Below are 12,427 nucleotides of genomic sequence, written 5' to 3'. Positions count from 1 at the left end.
GCACTTCAAGGCCTTGTTTTATGTTGATCAGATGTACAAGCTTTCATGCTAGGGATTCCGTTGATCCCCTATACGTCACGATGTTGTTGGTGCATCGAGATCTACAATTCTTGCCTGCGGAGTCATGCTGTGTCTAGACCCGTATGGTTGGCTTATTCCTTCTGTTCCGATTCTGCAAAGCCCGGTGGACTTCCGTGTCCCTAGATGCCCGGCTTCCTTTTGCGAATTCTCCGACTTGATTCTAGTCTAGGATGTGGCGATCTTAGTACTGCTGTGGAAATCAGTCATTTAAAAGGAGCATACTGTCATGAATAGCCATTCTTGCCATTGCCATTGCATAGGGTTATGCCTGGCACCTTACCCCGCTTCCGTTGTGTCACGCTAATGTTCCAAGGACGTATGATGATACGGTTATACCACTTGGTGGTCTGTGTAACCTTGAGGTGTCACTCCGGTTTATCTACTCGGGTGTGGCCGGCTTGCACACTATAGATCATCGCTATTAGGTAACTCGGTACTCTGCAGTTGATGCAGCTTATTCTGAGTTGACTGCTATTCTCGTTCCTTTTGTGTCAACAGCGTTTGAGCGTGGGGCCCACACCTGTTAGGCCGATATCGCTGTAACGCGACATATCGTTGCCTGGGTGTCTTGAGGGATTTTCAGTTCTGCTGCTGCCGTGTTGGTTTATCTCGTGAACTAACATCCGGTTTGATAGTAGCGTCTGGTAACGTTGAGTTACGTATGTCCCCACTTTCGGTTATCTGTGATTTGGTTCTAGCTTGGGAAGATCTCTGTTGTCAGAATCTGCAACGCCTTAAATAGCGTTGCCTTCTGCCCTGTGTGATCAGGTTAACTCTTGCTCCCCAAGCTTAACAATCACATACACCCCTTTTGCCATTCTTCTTTGTATACTAGTTTATAGTATCACTTCTTCGATAGTACCTTCTTCTTTAGTACTATATCTTTAATTATCACTTGTTTCTTGATAGCCTTCATTGCATCAGTACCTTCTGTCGTCTTCGTTACCTCAGTGTTCCTGTGATTGTTTATTCCCTTCCGTGTGTTATAAGATCAATTAGTTGAGTGTGCCTCTTTACCTCAAACCGACCATACGACCTAGAGAGTTCTATCCTCTCCTCCCGGCCGTATATCCGCGCAGGCCTGACTGTCCACCTCTGGAACCTATCATTGTCCTGAGTCGTTGGCTTTCTAGAACCCTAATGGTTTCCTTGGGCCCTATCCGTAATACTCTGCGTATCCGGCCCATTTGACAAGAACTTCTCTGCGGTAGCCTCTTCCAACGCGTCTCTGGCGGCTTCTCAGGATTCGTTCAACAAGGTACTCGGGTTCGCCGTATTTGTTTTCTTCAATTGGCGGCGGCTGCGTGTCGTCCGTTTCTTGCGACGGGAACGGGTTCTGGCTGGCGGGCTTGAGCAAATCGACGTGGAATCTCGGATGAACATTTGTCGGCACGTCCAACTCAACAACGTGGGGAGAGACAATCTTCCTGACTTTGTACATCGCGTTCGTCCAGGAAAGCTTCTTTGATAGCTGGGGCGTCGAAATATTCTTGAGCTTTAGCCACACGGTGTCTCCGACTTCGAACCGAACCTGGGGGCCTCTCGATCGGTTGGCCTGATCTTCCATGTCCTGTTGTCGCGCTGCCATGGCTGCCTGTGCTAGCTCCCAGCCTTCGTGGAGTCTCTGAATGAACTTCTCGGCGTCTCGGTGTTCTAGCCTTCGCGGAACGGACTCTTCTGCTGTAACTTGCTCGATTGGGCTGACGTGATAACCGTGCGTCAGGAAAAACGGACTCATTCCCATCGAGGTATTCCGGTTGTTGATCGCCAACATGGCCGAGGGGAGCAAGTCTGGCCAATCATACTGCGAATAGGTGATGAACGATCGCAAGTATGTCAAAACTTCTTGATTCATCCGTTCCGTTGCGCCGTCAGTCTGTGGGTGGAAACCTGTCGACAACCGTTGTTCGATACCAGTAAGCTTGCAAAGATGAGTCCAAAACTCGCTCGTCCAGTTAGTGCCTCGATCAGAGACCAGCGCGCGCGGGAAACCATGGTGCTTCCAGTAACACTGCAGAAAACTCTCTGCACATTGTTCGGCCTTCATCGTGTTCATGGCTTCCAAGGCAACACCTCCCGTTAGACGGTCAACAATCACCATCAGGTAGCGGGGATCTCCCGATTTCTTCGCGGGGAGCTCAGTCATGAAGTCTATACCCAGCTCCGAGTGGGGTCGCTGCGGGATCGGAAGCGGCAACAGTAATCCCTTCTTACGCTCGCGCCACACTTTCGACCGCCCACAAACATTGCAGTTCGCACAAAAACGTCTCACATCTCGCGATATACCTGGCCAGAAAAACTCGCGGGACAGAATGGCAAGCGTGCCGTCGCGTCCGGGGTGGCCTGTGATGTGTGAATCGTGCGTCTTCTGAATCAGTGCCGTCCGTAGGGGTTCCCATTCTGGAACAAACAACTTGTGGCGATATAACAGTGCTCCACGTTGGTCGAATTCGCACTCGGCTATGGATATCGTTATCTTCTTGGTCAGCGACGGGGGAAAACTTCGTTCGCCTGCTGCCAAAGCTGTCATGAATAGCCATTCTTGCCATTGCCATTGCATAGGGTTATGCCTGGCACCTTACCCCGCTTCCGTTGTGTCACGCTAATGTTCCAAGGACGTATGATGATACGGTTATACCACTTGGTGGTCTGTGTAACCTTGAGGTGTCACTCCGGTTTATCTACTCGGGTGTGGCCGGCTTGCACACTATAGATCATCGCTATTAGGTAACTCGGTACTCTGCAGTTGATGCAGCTTATTCTGAGTTGACTGCTATTCTCGTTCCTTTTGTGTCAACAGCGTTTGAGCGTGGGGCCCACACCTGTTAGGCCGATATCGCTGTAACGCGACATATCGTTGCCTGGGTGTCTTGAGGGATTTTCAGTTCTGCTGCTGCCGTGTTGGTTTATCTCGTGAACTAACATCCGGTTTGATAGTAGCGTCTGGTAACGTTGAGTTACGTATGTCCCCACTTTCGGTTATCTGTGATTTGGTTCTAGCTTGGGAAGATCTCTGTTGTCAGAATCTGCAACGCCTTAAATAGCGTTGCCTTCTGCCCTGTGTGATCAGGTTAACTCTTGCTCCCCAAGCTTAACAATCACATACACCCCTTTTGCCATTCTTCTTTGTATACTAGTTTATAGTATCACTTCTTCGATAGTACCTTCTTCTTTAGTACTATATCTTTAATTATCACTTGTTTCTTGATAGCCTTCATTGCATCAGTACCTTCTGTCGTCTTCGTTACCTCAGTGTTCCTGTGATTGTTTATTCCCTTCCGTGTGTTATAAGATCAATTAGTTGAGTGTGCCTCTTTACCTCAAACCGACCATACGACCTAGAGAGTTCTATCCTCTCCTCCCGGCCGTATATCCGCGCAGGCCTGACTGTCCACCTCTGGAACCTATCATTGTCCTGAGTCGTTGGCTTTCTAGAACCCTAATGGTTTCCTTGGGCCCTATCCGTAATAAAAGCTTGGTACATTTCCTGCATATCCGAGTCGTGGTCCTTCGCTTGGTCCCAAAGCTCTTGGAGGTGCGGTTGCACAAACAGTCGTGATCCGTCCGGGACATTGTCGGGGCTTTCTGCGATGTCACCAGCTGCCACAGGCACCGTTGCTGTGTGGGGAATCCATTGGTCCTTGATGAGCTTCATGATCCGAGACTTCAGGCGGTCGTCATCTTCGCCTTGCGGAACATCTTGCTGTCGTCGACTGAGGGCGTCGGGCTTTCCACTCTTGCTGCCTGACCGAAACTCCAGCTTAAAATCGAACTCCGAAAGCATCTGCGACCACCGAACCTGGCGCTCCGAAAGTTTGCGAGTCGTCATGAAATACTGTAGGTTCTTGTGGTCGGACAAAATCTTGAAAGGCGCTCCCAAACTCTTAAGTTCGCCTCGCCATTCCTCAAGGCACTTAACCACTGCCAAAAGCTCCTTGTCATGAATCTCGTAGTTAACTTCGGCAGGACTCAACTTCTTGGAGAAAAACGCAACCGGACGCAACTTGCCGTCATCATCAACCTGGGATAGAGTGCCTCCAAGTGCCCAACCAGAGCAGTCGCACTCCACCACCGTCGTTCGGTCTTCGTCCCACATTGCTAAAACTGGTGCCGTGATGAACAAATTCTTGAGCGTCTCGAACGCGCTCTCTTCGGCTTGGCCCCATTTCCACGGGACACCCTTCTTCGTTAAACTGACCAAAGGGGCCGCCACTTCGCTAAACGAGTCGATGAACTGACGATAAAAATTGGCGAATCCGATAAAACTGCGGACCCCCTTGACGTTGGTTGGCGGAACCCACTCTCGTATAGCCGCGACCTTCGCTGGGTCAACCTTGACTCCTTGGCCGGCCTGAATGATGAAACCCAAATACTTCGTTTCCGTAACTGCGAACTCGCACTTGTTGAGGTCCAAACACAGACCCGCATCTCCCAGCTTCTTCAGCACGAGCTCGACCTTTTCCATATGCTCCTTGCGGCTACCATCAGTATAAATCAGAACATCATCGAGGTAGGCGGAACAGAAATCGTCCAAATGTTCGCGCAGTGTGCTGTTGATGTATCTTTGGAAAGTCGCCGGTGCTCCAGTAAGTCCAAAAGGCGTAACAAGCCACTCGTAAAGGCCAAATCTTGTCCGGAAAGCCGTCTTCCATTCATCGCCCTCTTTGACACGAATCTTGTGAAACGCAGCGCGGACGTCAACCTTGGTGAAGTAACGGGCCTTGGCTAACGAACGCAGCGTCTCGCTAATGAGGGGCAGGGGGTAGCGGTCTTTCTCCGTGATGGCGTTGATACCACGGTAGTCGACACAGAATCGTAGGCCACCCCCGGGCTTCCGTACAAACAGGACTGGCGCACCACCGGGCGAACTGCTGGCTCGGATCCAATTCTTGTCCAAGTGATCCGAAAGTGTTTTGCGCAGGACCAAGAGTTCGTCTCGAGACATACCGTACAGCGGGCCCCACGGGACTTCTTTCTCTTTGCCGTTGTTGTCCTTTGTCAACTTGATAGCGTGGTCGATACCGGGGCGGTTGGGCGGCAAATCTCGTTTCTCATCGTCTAAAAACACGTGGCCGAGGTGCTTCAGTTCTTCGGGAAGCTGCTCGGTAATCTCTCCTAGGGTCATGCGACGCTTAACTTCAAGAGCCTTGTTGATGTCGTGGATCGTGGCGGCGAAAACCTGGATCTCTTCCTTCTTTTTCTTGCTATGGCGAATCTCAGCGGCGAAAACAGAGGCCATAACCATGTTTGCCTTTGCGCCTGGAACATGCGCGTCGAGCCAACCTTTCTCTCGAACCATAAGGGCGTCAGCTCCGGAACCTAGACGAATAACTCGTTCCTTGGCCAAATAAACGACATCGTTGCGCTCCATCCATGGCTTTCCCAAAATCATGTCGTAAGCTAGATTGGGGATAACGTAACCATAGACTGTTTCTTTGCGTCCGTCGATGTCGAGCTCACAAAAGGCAATTTCCGAAATCCATCTCTTCTTTTCGTCATTCTCGGCTAACCGTAGCTCACGCTTCGTTATCGGCATCCGTTGCAAGCCTTTCTTTTTCACCAACGATTCGTTGAAGGCTGACGTTACTAGGCATCCGCTATCGAACAAGGCGTCACAGTAGAAGGAGTTGTCGATAAAAGCTTCGATCAGGAACGGGGACGAATGCATCTGGGAAATCGCTTGTTTGGGGGCATCCGTAATCTTTGTCTTTCGTGGCGAAATAGGTTCATGCCGGTCCTTCGTGGGGGATTCTCTCCTGGTAACCTTCTTGTCGATACTGTGGTTCTCCGGGGTTGTCGTTGCATGTACTTCTGCGGGCGATTCTGCTGGGCGAAACTTCGGGCACCTAAACGAACGATGGCCCTGCTCTAAACAACGGAAACAGGCTTGTCGTAGTCGTGCCTTTTCGATATCAGATTGCGCTCTCCATGGCGCTCGTGGCTTCGGGGGTTCAGCAAACTTCTGCTGGCTCTTCTTTTCTATAATCTTGGCAGCGGTCTCCAACTGGGAGATCAACGCTGCTACTTCTGACTTCTGCTGAAACTGTACTTTCCGGACCTGTACTTCGGGTCCGTCTTCGGTGTCTTCTTCGTCTGTCGATTCTTCCGCGGCTTCAGGGATCGGGAACTCCTCTTGGTCGACTGGCTGTTGCACATACCACGTGCTGCTAGATCCATCTCTATATCTTGCTTCGTATTGCGGCAAGCACTCGACTCTTCCAGCTATAGTTCGTACTTTCGTCACCCACTTGTTGTAATCGTCGTCGGGTAACTTCTTCGGAGTGAGGTGGTACTGTAATGTGTCGTTGAGGGCCGCATCTATGAATAGGATCTTGCATCTGTCGGGCCAATGCCAACCTCCACAGGCGCTCAGCGAATATTCGTAGTCTTGCAGAAACGCGTTGAAAGTCTGCGCTTCTCCCATTCTCATGGTCATCAACTTCTGACCTGCCTTCATCACAGCTTGCTTGTCGGTGAACTGGTCGTTGATGTGTTCTAAAAGCTTCTCCCAGTCCCAGTCGTGAGCTTCCCCTTGATCGAGCCAAAGATCTAAACGTGGCTGCTGGCTTTGGGGAATACTCATAAAGATTTCGAAACATATTTCGCTGGGAGTGAGGCGGTGGCGATGGCTGATCCGGGCTCTAAGCTTCAGTTGATTGAAGAAACGCTTGAACGAAGAGGGCTGACCATCCCACTGGGGCCATGAGATATTGTGTGTGGGAGAGGGGGAACATTGTTGGCTCGATAACAGCTGATGCACTGACTGTAACAACTGGAACGTGGTAACATCAGGCTGCGGGTTGACTTCGGTCTGCTGGGGCATGGTGGCGACCTGGGGTGGCAACGTGGCGGGGAGGAAAGGCGGAAAACTGGGGGTCCTAGGGCTCGACATGGCATAAGATTGCACTTGCCCAAATAGGATAAAAACAAACAGGTAGAACAGGGATAGGAACATATCCAAATAGAGGGATGAAAACTGTGTGTAAAACTTCTTGAACGGATCCCGTAACTCCAGGGGATCGTGAGAAAACTCAAGAAGATGTTAAAGATAATATGTGACGGGTTTCACTAAGTATGAGAAAATCTCATAGTTATGACCAAATGCTGTTTATTATCTTTAACATAGGGAAGAAAAGAAAGAAAAGGAAGAAGAAAATCTAAACTAAAGATGGGGGAACTGGCTATGCTTTATAGGCATTCAGGAATCCAGTTGTGTGGGCCCCACCAGGGCAACCAGCCCTATGACCCCTGTACAATAAAAGTGGAGCAACATCCGTGCACATAAAAGTGGGTCCCGACCCTTGTGACACAAAAAGTGGGCCGCACCCTGGTCGACTAAAAGTGGGTCCACAAACCCTAACCCGAAAGTGGACCCAACTTCAAATCACACAAAAAGTGGGTCAACATGGATCAGCCCAAAGATGATCCAACATCGGGTCCACGACCCGTAACATGGGTAACGGGTATCTATCCTTCTTCATCAGCTTGTTCAACAGACGGTAGTCCACGCAGAATCTAAGTCCACCGCCAGGTTTCTTGACGAACAGGATGGAGGCAGCAGCAGTGGAACTACTCATTCGAATGAACTTCTTGTTCAGTAGGTTCAGTAACGTTTGGCGCAGTACTATCAACTCATCGTGGGAAAGGCTGTACAGTGGTCCCCAGGGAGCTTCCGAGTCAGGGACAGTTAGATGAATCTCGTGGTTCATCCCGGGACGCAGCGGCGGGAGGCGGCGCGTGTAGAGTGCTTCTGGGTCAAAAGCAACAACATTCTGTGGGTCTATCCAACTGGGAACCTTTTCCTTCCAGTCATCTGTAACAGGCTCGTTCTCTCGGGCCAACTTTTCCAATGCTTTGTTGATATCCTGTATGCTCGCAGCAAAGACCTTCAAGTCCTGGTGCAAGATCTTGCTGACACGTGCAGCTTTCAATTCCGTAGGGGTGTCCAAGTTCCGAATGGTCGAAACAGAGCGAGGGACGGAGAAGTGGGGGAGCACCAAACGGTGTCGGTTGCAGTCTATTAGGGCGTTGTGGTGGCTCAGCCACGGGTATCCAATAAGAAGTTCGTCATCATAAATGTCGGGTACGACAAGGGCAAGGACTTCTTCCCGGAGGCCGCCGAGATCCAGCTCGAAGCGGGCAGCCTGAGTGGCCACAGAAGAAGGTTGGTCATTAAAAGGTTTTAGGGAAAGGGAAGTTTGCAGCGCAGAACAAGGTAGTTTCAATCGTTTCACGAGGGCCTGGGATATGATCAAGGAGACTGTATTTCCGGTATCGACTAAAGCTACTGAGTTGTGAGAGCCGTTGATTACAACGTCAACAGATAAGGAGCCTCTCACAAGCAAAGGGGACGTTCCCTTCTTGTTCTTACCCCTCCGGGGGCGACTGTCACCGGAGGGTCTCAGTTTTCCGACTGAGCAGTGGGCAACTGTACGACACCGAAATCGGCATCCAGGTCATCGTCTAGCTGCGGCGGCGTGGGCACGTGTACACCGCGGACACGGGCAGGAGGCGCGTTCCGGTTGGGAGGCACATCGTAGGGGCATTGTTACGGGTCGTGGACCCGATGTTGGATCATCTTTGGGCTGATCCATGTTGACCCACTTTTTGTGTGATTTGAAGTTGGGTCCACTTTCGGGTTAGGGTTTGTGGACCCACTTTTAGTCGACCAGGGTGCGACCCACTTTTTGTGTCACAAGGGTCGGGACCCACTTTTATGTGCACGGATGTTGCTCCACTTTTATTGTACAGGGGTCATAGGGCTGGTTGCCCTGGTGGGGCCCACACAACTGGATTCCTGAATGCCTATAAAGCATAGCCAGTTCCCCCATCTTTAGTTTAGATTTTCTTCTTCCTTTTTTTTCTTTTCTTCCCTATGTTAAAGATAATAAACAGCATTTGGTCATAACTATGAGATTTTCTCATACTTAGTGAAACCCGTCACATATTATCTTTAACATCTTCTTGAGTTTTCTCACGATCCCCTGGAGTTACGGGATCCGTTCAAGAAGTTTTACACACAGTTTTCATCCCTCTATTTGGATATGTTCCTATCCCTGTTCTACCTGTTTGTTTTTATCCTATTTGGGCAAGTGCAATCTTATGCCATGTCGAGCCCTAGGACCCCCAGTTTTCCGCCTTTCCTCCCCGCCACGTTGCCACCCCAGGTCGCCACCATGCCTCAGCAGACCGAAGTCAACCCGCAGCCTGATGTTACCACGTTCGAGCTTTTACAGTCAGTGCATCAGCTGTTATCGAGTCAACAATGTTCCCCCTTGTCATGAATAGCCATTCTTGCCATTGCCATTGCATAGGGTTATGCCTGGCACCTTACCCCGCTTCCGTTGTGTCACGCTAATGTTCCAAGGACGTATGATGATACGGTTATACCACTTGGTGGTCTGTGTAACCTTGAGGTGTCACTCCGGTTTATCTACTCGGGTGTGGCCGGCTTGCACACTATAGATCATCGCTATTAGGTAACTCGGTACTCTGCAGTTGATGCAGCTTATTCTGAGTTGACTGCTATTCTCGTTCCTTTTGTGTCAACAGCGTTTGAGCGTGGGGCCCACACCTGTTAGGCCGATATCGCTGTAACGCGACATATCGTTGCCTGGGTGTCTTGAGGGATTTTCAGTTCTGCTGCTGCCGTGTTGGTTTATCTCGTGAACTAACATCCGGTTTGATAGTAGCGTCTGGTAACGTTGAGTTACGTATGTCCCCACTTTCGGTTATCTGTGATTTGGTTCTAGCTTGGGAAGATCTCTGTTGTCAGAATCTGCAACGCCTTAAATAGCGTTGCCTTCTGCCCTGTGTGATCAGGTTAACTCTTGCTCCCCAAGCTTAACAATCACATACACCCCTTTTGCCATTCTTCTTTGTATACTAGTTTATAGTATCACTTCTTCGATAGTACCTTCTTCTTTAGTACTATATCTTTAATTATCACTTGTTTCTTGATAGCCTTCATTGCATCAGTACCTTCTGTCGTCTTCGTTACCTCAGTGTTCCTGTGATTGTTTATTCCCTTCCGTGTGTTATAAGATCAATTAGTTGAGTGTGCCTCTTTACCTCAAACCGACCATACGACCTAGAGAGTTCTATCCTCTCCTCCCGGCCGTATATCCGCGCAGGCCTGACTGTCCACCTCTGGAACCTATCATTGTCCTGAGTCGTTGGCTTTCTAGAACCCTAATGGTTTCCTTGGGCCCTATCCGTAATATTTTGTTAAGCTTCATTTAAAGACTCACACATTCTTCCAACTCTTTGTTATTCTTTAGCACACCTTATTCTTCTTTTCGTTCCGGCTCTCGACTACGGCCGATATCCCGTCTTCCTATGATCATACTAGCGCTGCTGTTGTTACACAACCTTCTTCGTCCGCTAGTCATAACTCGGCTCTTTCTGGTTCTTAGTTGATTCCATTTCTCAATCTACTTCTCTTCTTCTGTGGACAGTCAGTTGATGGCACTGTCTCTGTCCCAGCTCCTTTAATTTCGTTGAAGCACTTTGTTCCTCTAGGCTAATGTCGTCTCAAGCTTTGCGTTCCACTGCAAGCAATGAGAACCGGCGGGCTCACCGCACTACCGCTGAGCAGGTTCTCGATCCTGTTGATCAGGATGACCTACGGCTAGAACAAGTGCACAAGCGATATCCCGAATGCAGTTCGGACAGTTATTATGATTTGCGTCCGGTGTTCTTGCGGGATGGTGTACCTTCAACCACCTCTTGTCAAGACGCAGGTCATGCTGTTAATCTTGTCTCGACTGCCGAACATATCAATACTCTTCCGTCTGATGATGCACATCTAAATTTGCAACTTGTCAAGCAAAACCTGGATGGCATGCTCACACGTGGCTTCATTGCCCCTACTTCTTCAGTGTTGGCTTCTCCGATTCTTTGTCCTCGGGAACCAGGCAGTGTACGATCTTCTGTTGATTTACGGGCGGTCAACTACCTTATTTTATAAGCTGTTCATTTGGTCCCGCATCAACCAGTCGTTACAACTTGCCACATCTGAACGGGGGTTTCCAGAAAGCCATGTCTACCAGCTATGCACCTTTTGGCTTGCAGCAATGATGTTGCCAACTCCCAGATTACTTTGAGTTACAACATGGTACCTGAGTGTATAAAGTGTTGTTGTTGAGTTTACTCACACACCTGCCATTGTGCCAAAGCATGTTATTGAGTTCTTGTGGGATTTCTTGGACAGTTTATGTCTGTTTTTAGACCTCTGTGTCTGTATTTCTTGGCCTTTGTCTTGCCTAATTGTTTTGACTCCTGTTGGGTCTATTTATATGATATCAGCAGCTAGTGTCTGTTCTTTGCTGAGCTCGTTGGTTCTACGAACAGCTCGTGTCTGTTCTTTGGGTTGACACCTCTTAATGCCTCTTCCTTGTGACACCGTGTGTCCATCGGCGACTGCTTTTTTTGTGTCTCTTCTTTGACCACTATGGTGCTTGCGTTTGACCCCTGCTGGGTTATAATTGCCGACAGCTCGTGTCTGTCCGGGTATTGATAGTTTATATCTACTCGCTTTGCTGACAGCCCGTGTCTGTCTGGGTATTGACAGTTGCTGTCTACTCGCTTTGTTAACAGCTCGCTTCTGTCCCACTTCTTGACAGTTATGTCTAGTCTTCGTGCCACAGTTGTGTCTAATGCGTTAGGCCACTGTTCGGACTATTTTCTTTCGGCTGTTGTTGTGTCTACTTACGACCACTATACGTCTACTTCTTGTGACATGTTCTGTGTCCTCTACTTTGGACAGCTCTCTTGCCTGTTACTTTCTTCGACTCTGTTACGTCTACTTGCGACTACTCTATGTCTCCTTTCTGCGACCTCTTTGTGTCTTCACTTGGGCCTACTCTCTGCCTCTCTCTTTTGGACAATATCTTGTTGTTTTTCTTCTCGTTAAAAGAAACACGATGTCCCTCTTCGAAGTCCTGCCTATGGTGGTGCAGGCCAGTCTTGTATCTTGTGCTGAAATACTGCCAAGTTTGACAAGCTGACATTACCAATTTCTTGTTTTCCCCTTTCACCAATACTCTTTACGGATCCTGCACGTCTTTGTTTCCATGCTGTCTGTTGTCATATACCAATTACCCGATCGATGATGAGTCCCCATTACACATGTTAGTCTATTCTCCCACAACCGGAATCGTGTTCGTTTACATCCATCGAACCATGTCCCAGGGGGTTCTTAGCTATTGTGGAGGCGATTATGTCGCGGCGATTGATGATTGTGCCAACTGAGTAGCCACTCTGGTGTACACTTGTTACCAGAACTTGGTAGTTCTCAGGGGACCTTCTGCATCTTGCAGGCAACAGATTTATGGGCTATGGAACT

General features: G+C 49.2%; 3 protein-coding genes across 3 annotated transcripts; all 3 read right to left on the bottom strand.

Moving 5' to 3' along the window:
• Positions 1-1,237: 1,237 nt before the first annotated feature.
• On the bottom strand, positions 1,238-2,227 carry BROUX77_007634 (uncharacterized protein; the record flags this gene model as incomplete). The annotated part of the gene is made up of 1 exon (XM_073752750.1): positions 1,238-2,227. One exon carries the CDS (start codon positions 2,225-2,227, stop codon positions 1,238-1,240), a length of 990 nt encoding a protein of 329 aa, XP_073601927.1.
• A 1,293-nt stretch (positions 2,228-3,520) lies between these two features.
• On the bottom strand, positions 3,521-6,904 carry BROUX77_007633 (uncharacterized protein; the record flags this gene model as incomplete). The annotated part of the gene is made up of 1 exon (XM_073752749.1): positions 3,521-6,904. The coding sequence occupies one exon, from the start codon at positions 6,902-6,904 to the stop codon at positions 3,521-3,523; it is 3,384 nt and encodes a 1,127-aa protein (XP_073601926.1).
• Positions 6,905-7,481: 577 nt separating this feature from the next.
• On the bottom strand, positions 7,482-8,541 carry BROUX77_007632 (uncharacterized protein; the record flags this gene model as incomplete). The annotated part of the gene is made up of 2 exons (XM_073752748.1): positions 7,482-8,225; positions 8,521-8,541. 2 exons carry the CDS (start codon positions 8,539-8,541, stop codon positions 7,482-7,484), a joined length of 765 nt encoding a protein of 254 aa, XP_073601925.1.
• Between the last annotated feature and the right edge of the window lie 3,886 nt (positions 8,542-12,427).

This window comes from Berkeleyomyces rouxiae (assembly GCF_048999995.1).
Source record: "Berkeleyomyces rouxiae strain 22BRR77 chromosome Unknown BrBRR77_ptg000012l, whole genome shotgun sequence".
Taxonomy (NCBI): domain Eukaryota; kingdom Fungi; phylum Ascomycota; class Sordariomycetes; order Microascales; family Ceratocystidaceae; genus Berkeleyomyces; species Berkeleyomyces rouxiae.
This window is presented reverse-complemented; position numbering and strand designations above follow the sequence as displayed.